The sequence below is a fragment of the Chiroxiphia lanceolata genome, chromosome 9 (assembly GCF_009829145.1).
Source record: "Chiroxiphia lanceolata isolate bChiLan1 chromosome 9, bChiLan1.pri, whole genome shotgun sequence".
Classification (NCBI taxonomy): Eukaryota; Metazoa; Chordata; class Aves; order Passeriformes; family Pipridae; genus Chiroxiphia; species Chiroxiphia lanceolata.
Window position 1 is genome coordinate 8105878 of NC_045645.1, and position 16491 is coordinate 8122368.

Genomic DNA, 16491 nt, shown 5'->3' on the forward strand with positions numbered 1-16491 from the left:
GCGGCGGCACCAGCGCGGCCCCTGCCCCCGCCCGGAGCTCCGGGAGGAGCGGCCGCCGCCCGGGAGCGCCTGGCGGAGCGTGGACAGCGGCGGCGGGACCCCGGCGGAGCCCGGCGGACACACGGCCCCGCGCCGCGGCTCCTGCACGCCCTGAGCGCGGGCGGCGGTTCGCGGCAGCCCCCCCGCCGCTCTCCTGGATGCTCCGGAGCCGCCGCCGCCGGGGGCGGCCGCCGGCCGGGATCGCGCCCGCCCGCTGCGCGGAGGCTGCGCGGGGCTGCGGGAGTGAAGCTGCTGCTGCTGCTGCGGAGAGCGAGAGCACCGAGGGAGCGAGCTGGGCGGCGGGACAGCCGCTGCCGCCGCGCCCGGCTCTCCGCGGGCGCGGCTCGTCCTTCCCTTCCCTGCTGGGCCCGGACTAAGGCGGCGGAGTGGGATGAAGGGGGGATCTCAAGCGGGAGTTGGATGCACAGTGCTACAGGAGACCTTTCCTCGGAGCTGCTGCTGCTGCTAAGTCTCAGATCCCGACTGTGAACAGGGTGGGTTGTCTTCTTCCAAGATCTCAGTTCTGAGTGAGTCTCCGGTATACGTGTATATATATTACCTATAACATATACAGTATATTGCAGAGCTGTTAATCTATTTACCCCCCGCGAATGTGGCCAAAGTCTTTAATAAGAGTTACTCTATATGTGGAAGCAAAGAAATCTTCCTTCAAGTGGAGCTGCAGTTTTGCTGAATAATCACGTGTGAGTTAGGGGCGGGGTCTTGGCAAGGAGGTTTTTTACTAGTATTTACTACAAGGTCTACTCCAGAAGATTAACCATCCCAATCCTTCTGTCAGTCTCCGATGCCATGCCTGGTTAAAAAAAAAAAAAATCTCATCTTTTTTCCGATCGTCAGTCACCCTAAAGAATGGCCGAGCCTTCTGGGAACGAGCTGGCGTCCGCGGCTGCCAAGGGGGACCTAGTGCAACTTACTAATTTGTTGCAAAAGAATGTAAACGTCAATGCACAAAATGGATTTGGGAGGACTGCGCTGCAGGTTGGTATCCAGAGAGGGAGAAAATATTTCATCACTGGTACCTACGTGACCCGGGTTTCCAAAAAAGACAACGTTTTAAGCAGGCTGGTGGATGAAATTCGAGTGGTTTTTCAAACTCGTTGGATGCCATATTTTATAAGTTTAGTGGCTCCAACTCCCTAAAATGACGTACTTGAAATAAAACTGGTCAAAACCATTCTTTCAATCGGGGATCGCCCTCAATGTCAAACGGGCTACGAGTTTACTAATATTTTGTAATTTTATGGGGAGGAGGCAAGGAATGAGAGAGCTGAGATGAAAAGAAATCAGCTTAGGTGAGCAGGATTTCATAGCAGGTCTGTAAACACAAATGTGCTGTTCTCTGAGGCTTAGGATTTATCTCTTCTTTTCTTCCTTATTTTTTTCTGCAATGTGCTTTTAAAGTGTAGCTCGTCTGGGCTCTGGGGTCTGTTGTGGATGGTACTTTTCCTTTATACACTGTTTGTGAGGAATGACCTTTCTCATTGGGAAGCATGCTGCTCAGAACCGAGGACCTCCGATGTACATTAAGAGTTAGCCCTACGAGTTAGGGTTCCAGCTGAATCACTTGCTTTTTCATTCATAATTAAGACTTTAAAATTTGCTTTTTTAGATCGGCTAGCAGGGCACTGCTACCAGTTATTTACTTTCTGATCGTATAGGGTGCTATATCCTAATTTTTAATCGTGTAGCTGTGCAGGCAGGAGTTGGAACTCATCCAACTGCAAACTACTGGAGCTGGGAAAGATTTTGCTCTTAATATTATCAGATATTGATGGCGAAAGGGCTAGAATACCTACCGAATAGTGAAAGATGTGATTTATAAATCCGGAGGGAAAAGTAAGTGTGGTTATTTGTACTGAAGGTATAAGTAATGAAATGTGGAAGTGGAGCTATAGGTCTTTTTAATTTCACACATTAGTAAAATCGTTTGTTAACCCCTCTCCCCCCTTCCCCGCAAACCATGATAATAATTTCTGAAACTGGATTTTTAAACAGCATAGAATCTGTGAATGTACTCGAGATATTTACAGCTTTTTGGCTTAACATCAAAATGTTAGAGCTGGAAAATAAGCAACTCTTGCTAAAAACGCAGGAATGACCCTGTTTTGACAATTTCGCTGAAGCTGGAGATCCGTGAGCTCCTTGCTGTCGTGTTAGCACCTAAATAGGGCATCGCATGGCAGTGCAGGCACTTGCAGCAATTCTTAAGAGAGCAAAAGGGTTTAAATTAAAAACTTAGGCAAACTAACTTCTGTAAGAAATCAGGAAACATTTAGGTAGTTGATTTATCCTCGGGATGAGGGCTGAAAACCGATTTGTCCTACAGTAATGTTGGGCATTTTTTTCCTAAAAGCAGCTAACTGTCTGTATCCTGAATTAAGGCATATTTTACACAATGACATAGCATCCAGCTGTATTAAACATGCATCTGTGTCCTAATGATACTTCTTATGGGTGCCTAATCATAACTGAGTTAATTAACCACAACAAAAATCAAAACAGGAGAATCTGTTGACTTATTTTCAATATGTATCATCCCGAAATGTGCTGTGGGTGCGTGGCCATGCTCGAAAGACTTCTCTGTCAGTGCAGTCTGCAAAACTGAAATAATCTCTCTGTAATCTCTCTCTCTCTATTACAACGGAGAGAATGCTGCTATATTAATGTCAATGCATTTATATTTTTCCTCTGCACTTATGTTTAATTAAACAACTACTCAGCTTGTCTTGCTCTGTCCTTTTTATTTCTGGAGAAGTGTACCTATGCAGGCCTCAAATACATCTCCTGCCCTTATACTTTTCGTCAGACTTATTCAATTAGTGCTTTCTCCTTCTTTGCCTCCCTCCCCCCAAGTGAAACTTAGCAAAATAAAGGGCATTTGCTGTTCAGTTGTAGCCCACGTCCAAAAAAGCCTCACCTTTTATATGATTTTCTCCCCCTCGCATCTTTAACTGAAGCTTTCAGTCCCCCTAGCCTGAACACAGAAAACTCCCACTTAAACCAAATATATGTTTTCAATTCACAAATAATACAGCCTGGGCTCTCAAAAAGAGATCAAAATGTCTGGATTTTACTAAACAAAGAAAGATCACAATGCTCTTGTTTTCTTTTACATTGCTTCCATCTCTCGTCAGAAGTGAAAGAAGTGGCTGGAAGCCTTGGGGCACAGAAAGATCTCTTTCCCTGAATCCCAGCCTGTCTTATCTGCACTTTTGCTCCTGTCTGTGGTTATAATATACTGGACTACTTTACAGTCCAAATACTGTATATAATTATATTTATTCTAACTTGGTTTCCTGAAAAAACTTAATATATATTTGTCACCAGGAGAGTTTTTCAGCAAATCCCCTGTAGGAATTGTACTTTATGTTAAATGTAATGCACTGTAATGCTCGTTTATGCTGTTTTTTTAATTTTAATCGAGATTTTCTAATCAATGTGTGAACCTCTCTAAGGAAATAAAAAAGGTTTGAGGGTTTTTTTTCGAATTTGACACCAACAGTGAGACTAGTTTCACAGACAGGAAAATATTGCCTATAGGCTGGAGATTATACATTATAGTGTTCATTTTTGGAAAGTCTGTGCAAACAGAAAATGAGGAATTAAGGGGAAATCGCTGTAAGCTGTTAAGTTCCAAATAAGAGAAACTTGCGTTCTAATCATGATAGTTTTATGGTGCAGTTGAGAAAATTGAAAGGAGCTTTTTTTTTCTCTGAGAGAAACAGAAAATCCAATTATTATTGTTGTTGGAATTTTTTTAAGGGATGTTTTTAACAACAGAACGTAGCCACAGTTTACTTATAGAGGGCTTATGAAGGTATAATATACTGATTTTAGAGGAAAACTTCTGGAACTTTGAAACATTCCTTTTGACTTTTCCTTTTGGGTGACATAATGAAACACAAATATTGGGGAGAAAAATTTCTTCTAGCATTTATGTTTCTTAACAGACAGAGCTATGGTACAGTCCAAATATTTGTTTTATGATAATGCACAGACAATGTAAACACCTGAAAGCTTATAAAAACACATTCTACATTTGCTGTTGCTGAGGTAAAATATCTGTTCCTCAGAGACCCTGTATTTGCTGTTTAACAAGATTAAACAGTAATGCAGAGATGTCTCAATGCTTAGGCAAATAAAACCAAATTATACTTAATTTTTGTAAGTTAAGAAACTGAATTAATCCCCATTAGAAAAAAAAAAGTTGTTATATCCCCATTCTATGCTATTTCAGACATTTATCTCTCTGAGACAGAAAGCTGTGACCACCGAAGTGATAACATCTTTCACAATTTCACCGAGTTCAGTAACAAATATATTACAATTAGATGTTCTGTCCCGTCATCAGTTTTATAGCGGTGCTCTTCTGTCTGCTTTAAATGAGAATTGAGCTCTGACAAAAGGCAGAGATAAGAAGTGAGGATGTGAAGCACTGCTGGAGCAAACCCCCCACCCCGCGGTATCCCATTCTCCTCTTTCTTTCATAGGTGATGAAACTCGGGAATCCCGAAATCGCCCGGCGGCTGCTCAGTAAGGGGGCGAATCCCAACCTGAAAGACAGTACTGGCTTCGCCATCATCCACGACGTAGCCAGGGAGGGGTTTCTGGACACTTTGCAGACTCTGCTGGAGTTCAAAGCCGATGTTAACATTGAGGATAACGAGGGCAACCTGCCCTTGCACTTGGCGGCCCAGGAGGGGCACGTGCGGGTGGTGGAGCTGCTGCTGGCGCGCTCCGAGTGCAAGGTGGGCCACCAGAACAAGCGGGGGGCCACTGCCTACGACCTGGCCAAGCTCTACCGGAGAGCAGCCGTGGTGGAGCTCCTGGAGGCCAGCAGCTCCTTCCCTGCCAACATGGACTGAACCCCGCTAGGATGGGGTCTCCTTTGGACGTGAGGGCGTGCTGACTTCTTGGGGTGTTTCCCTCCTTTTTTTTGTTGCCACATTACTCATATTTTATTTTTTTTTCTGAACAGCTGGTAGTGTAAATCTCAAGAAATTCCAGAAGTGGGTTTATAGATAACAGAAACGTTTTAAATCCATGCTCCCAGCAGTTTCTTACACCTTTCACTTTACTCAGTACTCACAGGCTCATTCGAGTGTATGTTGGTTGTTCATATCTAGTTTTCCAGTATCAAGTTTTACAACTTATTTTAGGTCATTCATATGAAGTCATTAATCCAGGAGCTACTATTCACATGCTTAGTATTGCTGGACTTTTAAGAAAAGGAAATAGTTTACTGTGATTTCTCCCACCTCTCAGTGCACCCCTCCCTTCTCTTCCCCACCCCCCTTCGATCAGGCTCAAGAGTCTGAAGTCTTGTTTTGGATTAAAACATCCTTTTAAGGGGTCACCTGCAACCCCTGCACAGGCAGAGCTGGAAGTGAAAGGTTGCTTGGCCTGAGGACAGTGGATGGCATTTAGATGCTTTAGGCAATAACTGTATTTTGTCACTAACAATAGCTTGTAGAAGTAGGTTACTTACTTTCTAAATGTAGATGACACTTTTCCTCTTTGTGTATTTAAACTTTCACCAATCTGGTTTTGAATTTAGTTACCAGAAACAATATAAGTGGTGTTTCTGTGATTGCCAGAGGTTTTAAACAGCTCAGTTTAGTAGTTCGTGTTTACTGTGCACTGCACGAGACCTTTTTTTCTAGTTTCAAAACAGGCAGCAGAGAAACACTGTCAGAGGCAAGAAGACACGAAGGCTGCAATACAAGATTTCTGGTCACTTCATATGCTGAGTGCAGTTTAGATGTTCTTTCAGTAATATTTACTTTCCACCAGCTATTCTGTTTTGTCTGTAAATAAACTATTTTAATGACAGATGCATCTCACAAAACAAGAATATTTGCATACAGTGACATTTAGGAAGCAGCACCTTTGATATTTGTGAGGTTAAGTTATTGCTTGCACCTAAAACACGATTTAACCATTGAAAATTTTCCATTGTAATACAGTTGAGAGTATTCACCACACCGAAACTCATTTGCGTCTCCAGCCTCAACATATTGGGAAGAGTCTCTTATGAAATTTTTAACATTTGTACAGGATCTACTTTTTGGACAGATGGGCAATTTAAACTACTTTATTTTGAATAGTCTAAAATTTAATTGCACAAAATAGAAGGGTTTTAATCAATGCAAAATTAATACTACTTTAAATACTACTTAAAAGAGCAGAGGGAGTACCTTAGTTTAGTTTTCAACTTAAAAAAATTAGCCCCACAAAATCAGTACTACATTTTCAAGTAAAAAGTAATTTGCTGAAACTGTCTGTCACGTTTACTATAAGCTCTGTTACACTGCTGTGTTTTCTGATTAAAAACCTCTGTGAAATATGAAGTTTTGTGCTCTTTTATTATAATTTTTGTTCACAAGGAACCTAGAGATCGTTAATCGGAGCAGCACGGCGTGTAGGAAGCGTGCTTAGGGAAATAACCTCTAAAGTTCCCAGTTTAAAGAGCACTAAACCAACTGAAATATTAAACCAAGAAACGTAATCCACAGGTCCCCGAGGTGAAGTGACCCAAATCGCTCTATGGCACTCTCTATCTTCCTTTCCTCAAGTCCTGGAGGACTCTCCAAGCCTTTTTCTTCTCCATTCCTCTCACAAAGCGAAATTCTGCGCTTCCACCAGCATTTCTCCCATTCACTGCCACAGCAGAGGTGAACACCGAAAGGTAATATCCCAACTTTCTCGCTTTTTTTTTTTTTTTTCACCTGTGCTGCTAAAAAAAGCTTATCGCACACCCATTTTGAGCTTCATCACCATTTAATTTACACTAAGGCGAAGTTTAAGCAGTGGCTTAATAAAGTAACTGCTTTATCAAGAAATATGCCCCGCCTAGTCAGAAATAGCGGCTTTTATTGCATGCCAGGAGTCCACGGCTGAAGCCAGGACGAGTCACCCCCGGGCCATGCCCAGAGCCTCAGCGGCTGAGTCACGGGCGATAGTCTGGTTTAAAGGTGTGTTTTATCTGCTTTTACTGCTGCGTTCTCTCTGTGAGCCCCTCGATTTATAGGAAATAAGATGATAAATTGAAATTCCTCGTTAGATACTTTGAAAGCAAAAATTACTCTTATTCCAGGAAGTTAATAGTTTCTACCAAGAGCCTCTGGGAAAGCAAAGAAGTACATCAGCTGGCGAGTTACACTCACAGGGTTTGGAAGTGACAAGATGTGCCTGGCTGCTGGGGGATGGCTTTCCTCCAGAAGGTTTTATATTTACAGAACGAGGAGAAAATAATATAAAGCGTGTCTCATTAATAGGGAACTTTGACGCTGAAAAAGGATTGTAATATCCGATGTAGTTTAAGAAATTACTTTTGTGGGTTTCTTAAAGTAGTTTGGCAACATCAAAAAGTCCAGTTTCACAAATTCACGTATTTGTGAGAATGTCGACAATAATATTTACCCGGAGATGCAAAACTGCAGCATGTAAGATGGAATTAAAGATTTTTGAGAGCTTTTATTGAGACATAAACCAACTGCAAAGTAAGTCTCTAGGCAGGAGCAGAGATCGCCCGGCAGCAGCCCTGGAATCGGCAATAAACAGTGTAGTATCGAGATGAGAGGTATAAATAGAAACAAATACAGCAAGCACAGAAAAATGTGAAGAAACAGAGCATAAAATGTAGCTGTACCAGGATTCAGAGTGACCAGGCTGCATGAGGACACAACTGTGGGGCAAGAGCCCTCTCCCCTATTTCAGTTACACGGATGAGCAAAGCTGTTACACTTGACCTTTGTTTCTAAATTATCCTCGGCACAACGGCGGGGGCTGCTGAATTCCTTTCGGAAAGGGGCAGATCCTAAAGGGATCCTAGAGGGAACGAAGAGAGTTTTATCTCCAGCAGCAGCACCGTGGGAGGGTGAAATACGCGGTCTGTGGGTGCTGGGGAGAGAGGAGGAGAGGTGCAGGGCTAACCCAGGCACTGCCGTGCCCTTACCCAGGGGAGAGAAAATGAGAAGGTATTTGAAGGTGAATTCAGCTCAATCTCCAGTGCAATAAGCGACTGCACATTTAAGTACAGGAAAATAGTTTCTTTCCAGCTTTCACTGTCGGGAAAAGAATGGAATCAATGCTTTATTCCATGGTGGGGTAAGATATTAGCTCTGTAGGAAGTGCCATTGCATTGTTCACATGAAGAAAGAGTTAACACAATAGAAAACTACCCCTTTTTAGTTTTTTAAAAAAGAAAAAGGTCTCTTCCACAAATGTACCTGGGAATTCACTGGGCAGCCCGCCGAAGCAGCCAGAAGCAGCCAAACATTATTATCTCCTGACTAAAGGGCTGAAATTCCCTCGAAAAAAAAACGCGAGGGGAGGAAAGCTTCTGCATTTACTTGTGGCGTCTGTTATACTGTGCATGGCGGGGGTTGGGGGGGGGTGGGAAGAAAAACAGGAGAAAGAAGGACAACGAGAGAAAGAAAGATTTCTCACCGGGTCTCAGCACAGCCTGCCCCACCACACATGCATTCAAAATGTCCGTGCTCCCGGAGGGCTCTGCCGGGGTCCCCGGGGAGGAGGGAGGGTCGTGCGGGCGGAGGTGCGGGCAGGTCGGGCGGCCCCCCGGGCTCGGGGCCGCGGGGCGGGGGGGGCGCGCCGGGCTCCGAAACCGTTAGTTTGGCTCCTGCGGCTCCGCTCCCCTTTGCTCTTCCTGTCCAAATAATTTTAAATTTACGCGCCTTAAATAACAGTCTGATTTTATTTATTTAGTTTCCTCCGCGGGCTCCGCCGCCGCCGCCGCCGCTCCGCTTCGCCCCGGCCCCCGCCGCCAGGCCCGGGGCGGCCGCGCAGCGCTGCGGGGCTGCGGGGCTGCGGGGCACCCGGACACCCCCGCGCCTCCCGCCCGCCCGCCCGCAACTTGCACTGCGCCTTTTTTTTTTCCTTCTTCTTCTTCCTTTTTTTTTTTTTTTTTTTTTATCCTCTCTTCTCTTTTTCCCTCCCTTTCCTCCCTCCCTCTCCCCGCAGCCGGGACTGGAGTCTCCTCAGGATAACCCCGGTGCCTTCGCAGCCGCAGTGAGTACACAGAAGGGACCCACATCTTGCCGGGGGGATGTTTGTGACACATCTTTGCGGCCGCTGCCGGGCGGCGGCGGGGCTCCCGCTGCAGCGCCGGGCTCTCCTCCCCCAGCACCGCGTCCAGAGATGCAGAAGCATCTTCTCCCAGCGCAGAGCCCATGTAGAAGGCAAAACCAAGCAGGTTTGTCCCCAAGTTTCCTTAAAAAAGTGGGTGGCAAGGTATCCCCAAGCTGGAGGCTTTCATGACCTTGTGTTACATCTGAAAATCAGGCAGGCGAAAGAGGGGGGAGGAAAAATCCACGCTTCTTGGTTTCTGTGTCACAGAGGCGAGGAAATTATCTTCGGAGGTAAAGTACACGGCACATTTCTGAGAGCCAGATGTGTCAAGCCTTGCTCTGCAGACCTAATTTACAGAACCTCACTCGGAAAAAAAATAATAATTCACTTCTGCCATGGCTCTGAGTGGTAAAATGGCTTCTGCGTTTTGAAGAAGCACTAAGTGCAAATCACCAGGGACATTATACAGTGCCAGAGGTTTCTGCTTGTCATTTTGTACTTTCCCCTCGTTAGAATTACCTTTCAGCACAGTATCGGTTGTAATTGTGCGAAGTTCAGCTTAAGGATCTAGGAGGAAGAGAACTCTCCTATGTTGGATACTTCAGAATAACCTTGACCTTTCATTAGTGCTTATCCTAAAAGATAAGTCATGCACGGAAAGCAGGGAATTGGGCAAGGCACCTGCAAAAGTACAAATGAAAGGGCTCTATTTTTAAACTAGTGTTAAAATGGCTTCTGAATCTGACTGAACGAGGGGCACTGAAGGGCTAAAAAACAAAATCTAGAGCTCTGTGGCAAAATTCAGTTTGACACACACAGGACCCCAAGCTAATTTCCTCATCCCCAGATGGATTTTGTGCCGTTAGTGCAACCAGTGCTGCTGAGACTCACACTGCCAGAAAGAGTAAATTCCCTCTGAAAGAAACTGAATCAGCCAAAAGTATAATCAGCTTTTCAGGGAAGTACAAGACCACTGAACCATGTTTCCAGTTGCATTTCTTTGTTCCTCTGTAACTGTTTTCTGATATTTGTAGCTGTAATTATAGGGGCCACTAGCATTTTTTAGTATTTTAAATTACAAAAGCCTAATTCTGGGTAGGAAGCCTGAAACATTTTCTTCACAGTGCAGCCACTAAAAGGTTAAAGGCAATTCACAGCTCCTGGTGACAGTTTTCCTTCAGTAGATAGTGCCTATCAAGATGGTCTTTCTTTCTCCTGTTACACCCTGAGAGCAGGAAACGGGACAGCATTTATATTGCAACACAACCCTCTTCACTCCTCAGTATTAAGATTATTACCAGCACAACGATATTTTAATGAACACTTTTAAACATGGAGCTAATGAACATTTAAAGGAAAAGATACTCGTGCAACACAAACCACAATAAAATGCGATGTCCTGTAGAAACACTGAGTATTCAAAAGCTTTTCAGGATTTGACCTTAATGGAACACAAGAGCAATCCTGGGTACAGCTCACATTTATATGCAGAGTATACTGCAGGCCAAAATAAGGGCTTCTGCTAAAGTTAATTGTAATTTTCTGGTGAGGGAGGATCGACTGTTCAGGCCTGAAGTTATTAACATCTATTCTGATGGAAATAGGGACATTTGGATACACTTTGTCAAATCAAAAAGAGTGCTTTCTGCTTCAGATATGTTGCCCCAGAGGTGATGTACCACCATTTGAAAATCTGCACTTCCAAATCAGGCATGCCGGCATGGGAGTGTATTGATCGGTCAGGAAGTTTTGCTTGTATCTAATAATGCTGGAGAACAGGCAGAGAAGATTTTCAGTCCACATTAGCTGGAATATGCACATGCCTGGAAATGGAGCTGTTACTTGTAAATACTTCCTACAGAACGGATTTTTTTAAAATTTTCTGAAAGGAGAAGTACACTCTGCTAGAAAAAGCAGTTTTCTCTCTGTACATGCCATAGTCCTTGAGGGTGTGACTGTAGGTATACAAACAAAGCTGTATTTAATCTCTCTAAGGGAATTTTATAGACAACATCTGTTAAAGAGAAAAGTATATTTGTTTCATAAGCACTGCAGCATTTAGTAATATCACTTTCTTGCACCAACATATATGCTTTAAATAGAGTGATATCTGTGGATTTTTCAGTTGTAATTTGTTTTAGCTCCTGTAAAATAAGGGCTGCAGACAAAGAGCTGTGCTACACTGTGATACAGTCACAGTATTCACAATCCAGCACTGTATGCACATATTGGAGTGAACAACAATTTCCTTCCTGTACGAGCATTTTAATTTATGGAAACATACTGTTTTGTGTAAAGAAGGTAGTAGATAATTAACAGTATTCATTTAATCTAATTATAGGCCTCTGAGGCAAAAAGCTGACACTTTTCATTGTGGTATATTCAGAGAAGTTAATTGAAACAACATTGCAGCCACAAGGCATAACATGCCCATCATATATTTGATACTAATTCTTTTCTTAAAAATGGGATGAATCTGATGCTAGAGATAAGGATTACTGTTACTCACTCGAGTAAGGAAAGTCTGGGGAACCTCATTATGCAATTCTGAGTGCACTGCAATATCTCTATAATTCCAGAACTAACCACAGACAACTTAATTTGCCAAATTGCAAGATGGTTTTGTAACGTACACAAGTATCTATTACAAATTAAGAAAAGATTGAACACATTTTTAGCTGGGACGTAGGTCAGAATTTGAAGACAGACCTGCCTGAAGAAGCAATGGGTCAGTGTATAAACTCTTAACTCTGTTTAATCTTTAGGAGGTACCAAGTAGTAACAGCAGCCTTACCCCTAAGAGTTGTTATTAGGAATGTAATTTGTGGTTTTAAGCTATCAGTATGACAAACAGATACATAGACAGCAAATCAACACTTGCAGCTCCCAAATATATATATGTATGAAAGTATGTCAGACCATGTGCAGTTTCAGAGTAATTTTTCCTATCACCTGATACACACCAACAACTCAGTCTTCTGGCAGCAGTGCTACTTTCATTCTCAAAAGGAAAGTAAAGCAGCTCAGCTCTGCAAAGCTTGCCTTCAGCTGACAGAGAACATGACAGACCAAACATGCTGGTTGTGGGGAAGCATTTGTCATTTATATTAAAAAAATTGAATTTTCTTATAAATGGCAGATGCTTGCAAGCTGAATCATCATGCTAGGGGCAATTTTCAGTGTTTCCCCCTGCTTTGCCACTGGAGGAGTGTAACTGGTGTCTCTGCAGCTCCAGCAGTACCAGGGGGCAGGACCCCTTCCCTGGCTCCTGCTCAGTGACCTCCACCTCTGCTCTGCCCGTGGGCAGCAGAAGCCACCCAGCACAGCCACTCTCCAGGTGGTGTTCCTAGCTGGTGGGAGATAAAATTGCCAAGGCAGTGCTGCTCACCCTTGTGATGAAGCAAGCCTAATTACTGTGGGGACAGTACAAGCCCTCTTAGATGACAAACACCCACAGTGAAAAGGCCACTGAGCCGAACGTGGGGCTTTGCTTTGCTCTGCTAGTGAGAGACATTGCTGGTAGCCCTACCTATAATTTCAAAATTATTTTCAAATGTATTTTGCAGAGATACTTTTTACTGTGGTTAAAAGAGCAGCATATTGTACTTTAGGCACTTGAATGTTTGTTAATAAAATCAGAGAGAGGAAGTCTGAAAAATAAACAGATAATGACATTCGGTCACCTTAACTCTGGAGCTCTGGCTCAAGAGATCCAGAATATTTGATAAAGAAGATCTCTAACAAGAAAAAAGAAAGTGTGGCCATTGATGCTAGTCATACCTGATTCCTATTCCGATACCATTAGAGATTAGCACTGATGTCTGACTTAAAAAATCAGCCTCTTCTCAGAGTTCAGACTACACTCACACTCTTTCTCTCCCTTGATGCTCTCAAGTAACTTTCCTTCTGTCTGGCTCCTGCCTTCTCCTTCTCCTTTGTGCTGTTTTCAGGTAACTCCCAGCTCTTTCTCTTCCACACTTTGTTTATACATCTCTCCATTCCCTGGCTTCTGCTTTCTTACACACTTCATACTCTATTTTCATCTCCTAGTTTCCTTTCCTTCATCTGCACATTATTTTCTTTTCCTTCATCTGCACCCTCTTATTTTTTTCTTAGTTATTTCCTCTGGTATCTTATTTCTATCTCTGTCATGCTTATTAACCTCCTTACCCAATATACCATACCCTTTCCCATTGCCTAGCAGAATCTCTTTGTGTAAATATGTATAATCTTCTTTTTTCCCCCTAGCCATGCAGAACTGCTTCCACAACTGATTTCTGTCCATGATGCCTTAGGAGAATTCCTAGCATTAGTCAGTAATAGTTGTCTCCCTGGAATCTACTGCCTTCATCTCCTTCTTCTTTGCTTTGTGTTCACTCCCATCCTCTGCTGGTGCCAGGCCTCCTCCCAAACTCTTCCATCTTTGTGACCCATCCTTCTTTTCTCTCTGCCTCAGCAGCAGCAGGAGAAAAGCACACAGAAGGGACACCCAGATCTCAGAGGCAGGGATCTCTTGGGGAAGGAGGAGGGGAAGCTGCAGAGGAATCCTGTGTGGTCAGGCACAGACCATACCTGGCTGCTCCCCGAAAAAGCAGCTCATGGTGCCTGCAGGCCATGCAGCCAAGGAACACACAGCAGGATCCATCAGCACGGGATGGTCTTTGGAAAATTTAGCTGCCAAAAGCGAACAATTCTTAACTGATCATGCACAAACTGAAATTTTATGGAGTCTTATAACTTATGGAGTCTTATAACTTTTTTGCATTTGGATGCACATCTGTGAAACCACAGCGATGGTGCTGCCAAATTCCAAGTTGCTGCTTAAAAGGTACATGGGTGAAACTAGACCAGTGATGGTGTTCCATTTCAAATTCCTACTGTAATGGGGATACCGACACTTCTGAATGAAGCAACCAGATGATTATTTTTTAATATGGGCAAAATATTTTTTTAACCTTGTTCTTGAGAATTACTACAGTGGTTTAGCTAGCAACTGCCAAAAATTAAACCTGAGGCAGATGCTTGGCTTGGAGAATACCAGCCCAAACAGTGACAAGCAACTGAAAACAAGGTGTTATTATGAAACACTGGACAAGGTTAAACAGAGCAGTTCCATGACTTTGGCCTAAATGTGAAAGACTTTTAAGTGACCTGTAATGAATTTCGTACTAAAAACTATGTTGAAATAAGCAGAATACAGTCAGATTTCACATTTCCTCTGAAAATAAAAGTTAAAGGAAAATAAATCCAGAGTGCTCTGATGTGAAGAGGGAGAGGGAGGAGTGTGCTCGATTGAGACTGGGAGCACGGGGACTGAGTGCTGGACCAGTTTCTTTGGCAACAAAAACTTGAAAGATCTACAGAAGTGCAGAAATAAACGATCCAAAAGTAATCTGTGAAGATGAAACTTTACAGAGACAGCAGAGGGAAGGGGGGAAAGGAATTGCTTCTGGTGGGAGAATCAAAGTAACAGAAAGGGAAGTCCAAATATTTAGTTAGCTTTGGGGTTCTTAAATGCCCTGACTCTGCTCTGCATGCACTGATGGATTAAACCCACGGAGCAGAGCAGCTACCCTTGTTCCCACACCCTCGTTTGTGCAGTTTACCATCACAAGCCCCAGGGAGAGAACAACCTAACAGCCCCCAGAAGTGCTCCCCATGTCTCAGAGTTGACTGTTTGCCTTCGTACGCCAAACTGAACACTAAGGCAGCTCAGGAACTGCTCCAGATGTTGAAACCTCCGTTCCATGGCAGCAGCGATGGCTGTTGGAGCGGCCGGCAGGGCAGCTGAGGGCATTACCTGTGTCAGTCATCTGACTGACACGCTCTGCTGCCTCCCTGCCAGAGCCTTCCAGAGCAGGTTCACAGCCAGAGTTACAGCAATTACCACCCAGTGCTATTTGGCATTGAAAACTGTCATCCCATTTCTCTGCTGTGGATGGAATTAAGAGAGTCACAGAAACTTTCTAATATCCAATGAAATGTCTGTTGAGTTGCAAGTACAAACATTTTTTTTTTGTCTATAAAATTAATACTTCTAAATACTTTTAGCAGATTTAGTGAGTTGTCTGTCACTTGACTGTATGTTTACCCAAAAGATATGTTCTAAGAAATTAATTCAGGAAGTCCCGTGGCCTTTGTTTTGCAGGAGGTCAGAGGAGGTGAAAATGGTGGCCCCCCAGCCATTTCATCTCTATCAGTCTGTTTGTCCAGGATTTTAACAGCAAAGCTACACTACTGGTGTAAACTTTCTGTGCAGTTAAAATATTCTGAAATGTCTTGCATAGCCCATGTTTGAAGAAGTTTGGTTGCATTTAAGCAAAATGCTTCATGTTAATGGTCATGGTTATACAAATCATGGCCAAAATGGTGACCTGTGATAACACTGGAGAACAGTATGAAATTAATTTTAAAAACATCATAAACAGAAAGTTCAAAATTTTTGCTAGGTGCTGTTGCTTGGCATACAAGTTCTTTTGCTTTTCTTAAATGTGTATGTGTTTAACATATTTAGATTTCTTTTGGGGTTTAATATTAAGCCTGAGCTGGCAGTGCTTAGTTCTGGGACCACTGCAACACTTAAACAACATACCCTACTCTTAAAGGTATTTTATGCTCAGCACCTTCTTCCATCTTATACAGTTTCACCTTCTTTTTTTTTTTTAAGGAGATAAAAATGAGGTTTAAGGATAGCAGAAAAATTGGCCTGACAACACGATCTAATGAACCACAAAGCAGCTTTCAAAGAGAAAAAGTAGCAGGAAGTTCTTTCATACCGGGTATTAAAAATAGCCTGCACCAAGTCCTGGAATGCACACGGCAGTTATGTAATGATTTTTCAGTGACATGCATTAGGAAATATTCTCAGTACATGTTTTTCCTTCCTAACACCCAGTTTGCTTTTCTGAAGTTTGGAAATTCCTCATATGGATGCTTCTAAGAAGTCTAAAATTATAATGTTCATTTGAATAACCTATCAATTAGCAAGCCACATAATGACAACATCTAATGGTACAATTGAAGTATTTGAATTTAATATACCATTTTCATAATGGTATAATATGAAACACACGATGGAATCCAGTTTCTTTCCCCCCCACAAGTTAGACTTGGTTTATTTCTGACAATGTAATGATTTTGCACTGGAGATACTAAAAGAGAGAAATCAGTTTGGGTACACATCGTAAATATTGAGAACAGCATCTCCCATGGAGTACTGAGAAGTCTCCCAAATGTTTCAAAAAGGTTTATATGGAATTGGGTACCTTTTGTAAATGGAAGGACTGAGGGGAGCCAGAACAGCTATATCTAGTTTATGCTATACCGAGGAAACTAAATGGT

General features: G+C 43.0%; 1 protein-coding gene and 1 long non-coding RNA gene across 6 annotated transcripts in view; both read left to right on the forward strand.

Annotated features, from left to right (window-relative positions):
* Positions 1-336: 336 nt before the first annotated feature.
* CDKN2C (cyclin dependent kinase inhibitor 2C) lies at positions 337-6410 on the forward strand. Of its 2 annotated transcripts, none has more exons than XM_032697002.1 (3): positions 337-533; positions 898-1038; positions 4551-6410. In XM_032697002.1, the coding sequence occupies exons 2-3, from the start codon at positions 910-912 to the stop codon at positions 4923-4925; spliced, it is 504 nt and encodes a 167-aa protein (XP_032552893.1). In that variant the 5' UTR covers positions 337-533; positions 898-909; the 3' UTR covers positions 4926-6410. The 2 variants fall into 2 exon arrangements, with proteins under 2 accessions (XP_032552893.1, XP_032552892.1); XM_032697001.1 differs by having other exon boundaries at positions 338-533; positions 614-1038.
* Positions 6411-6586: 176 nt separating this feature from the next.
* LOC116790659 overlaps positions 6587-16491 on the forward strand; it is a 32921-nt gene continuing 23016 nt past the window's right edge. For 3 of the 4 annotated variants that reach the window (XR_004358444.1, XR_004358442.1, XR_004358443.1), the window contains exons 1-2: positions 6587-6748; positions 9043-9090. This is a non-coding gene — a long non-coding RNA (uncharacterized LOC116790659). Of the gene's footprint in view, positions 6749-8522; positions 8555-9042; positions 9091-16491 lie in introns of those variants that run through there. The other variant, XR_004358445.1, reaches the window with a different exon arrangement.

Bases quoted from the DNA above. Each gene is read 5' to 3' on its own strand.
- CDKN2C (XM_032697002.1), top strand. From the start codon at position 910: ATGGCCGAGCCTTCTGGGAACGAGCTGGCGTCCGCGGCTGCCAAGGGG. The intron at 1,039-4,550 runs GTTGGTATCCAG...TTTCTTTCATAG, and splicing joins TTGGGAGGACTGCGCTGCAG to GTGATGAAACTCGGGAATCC.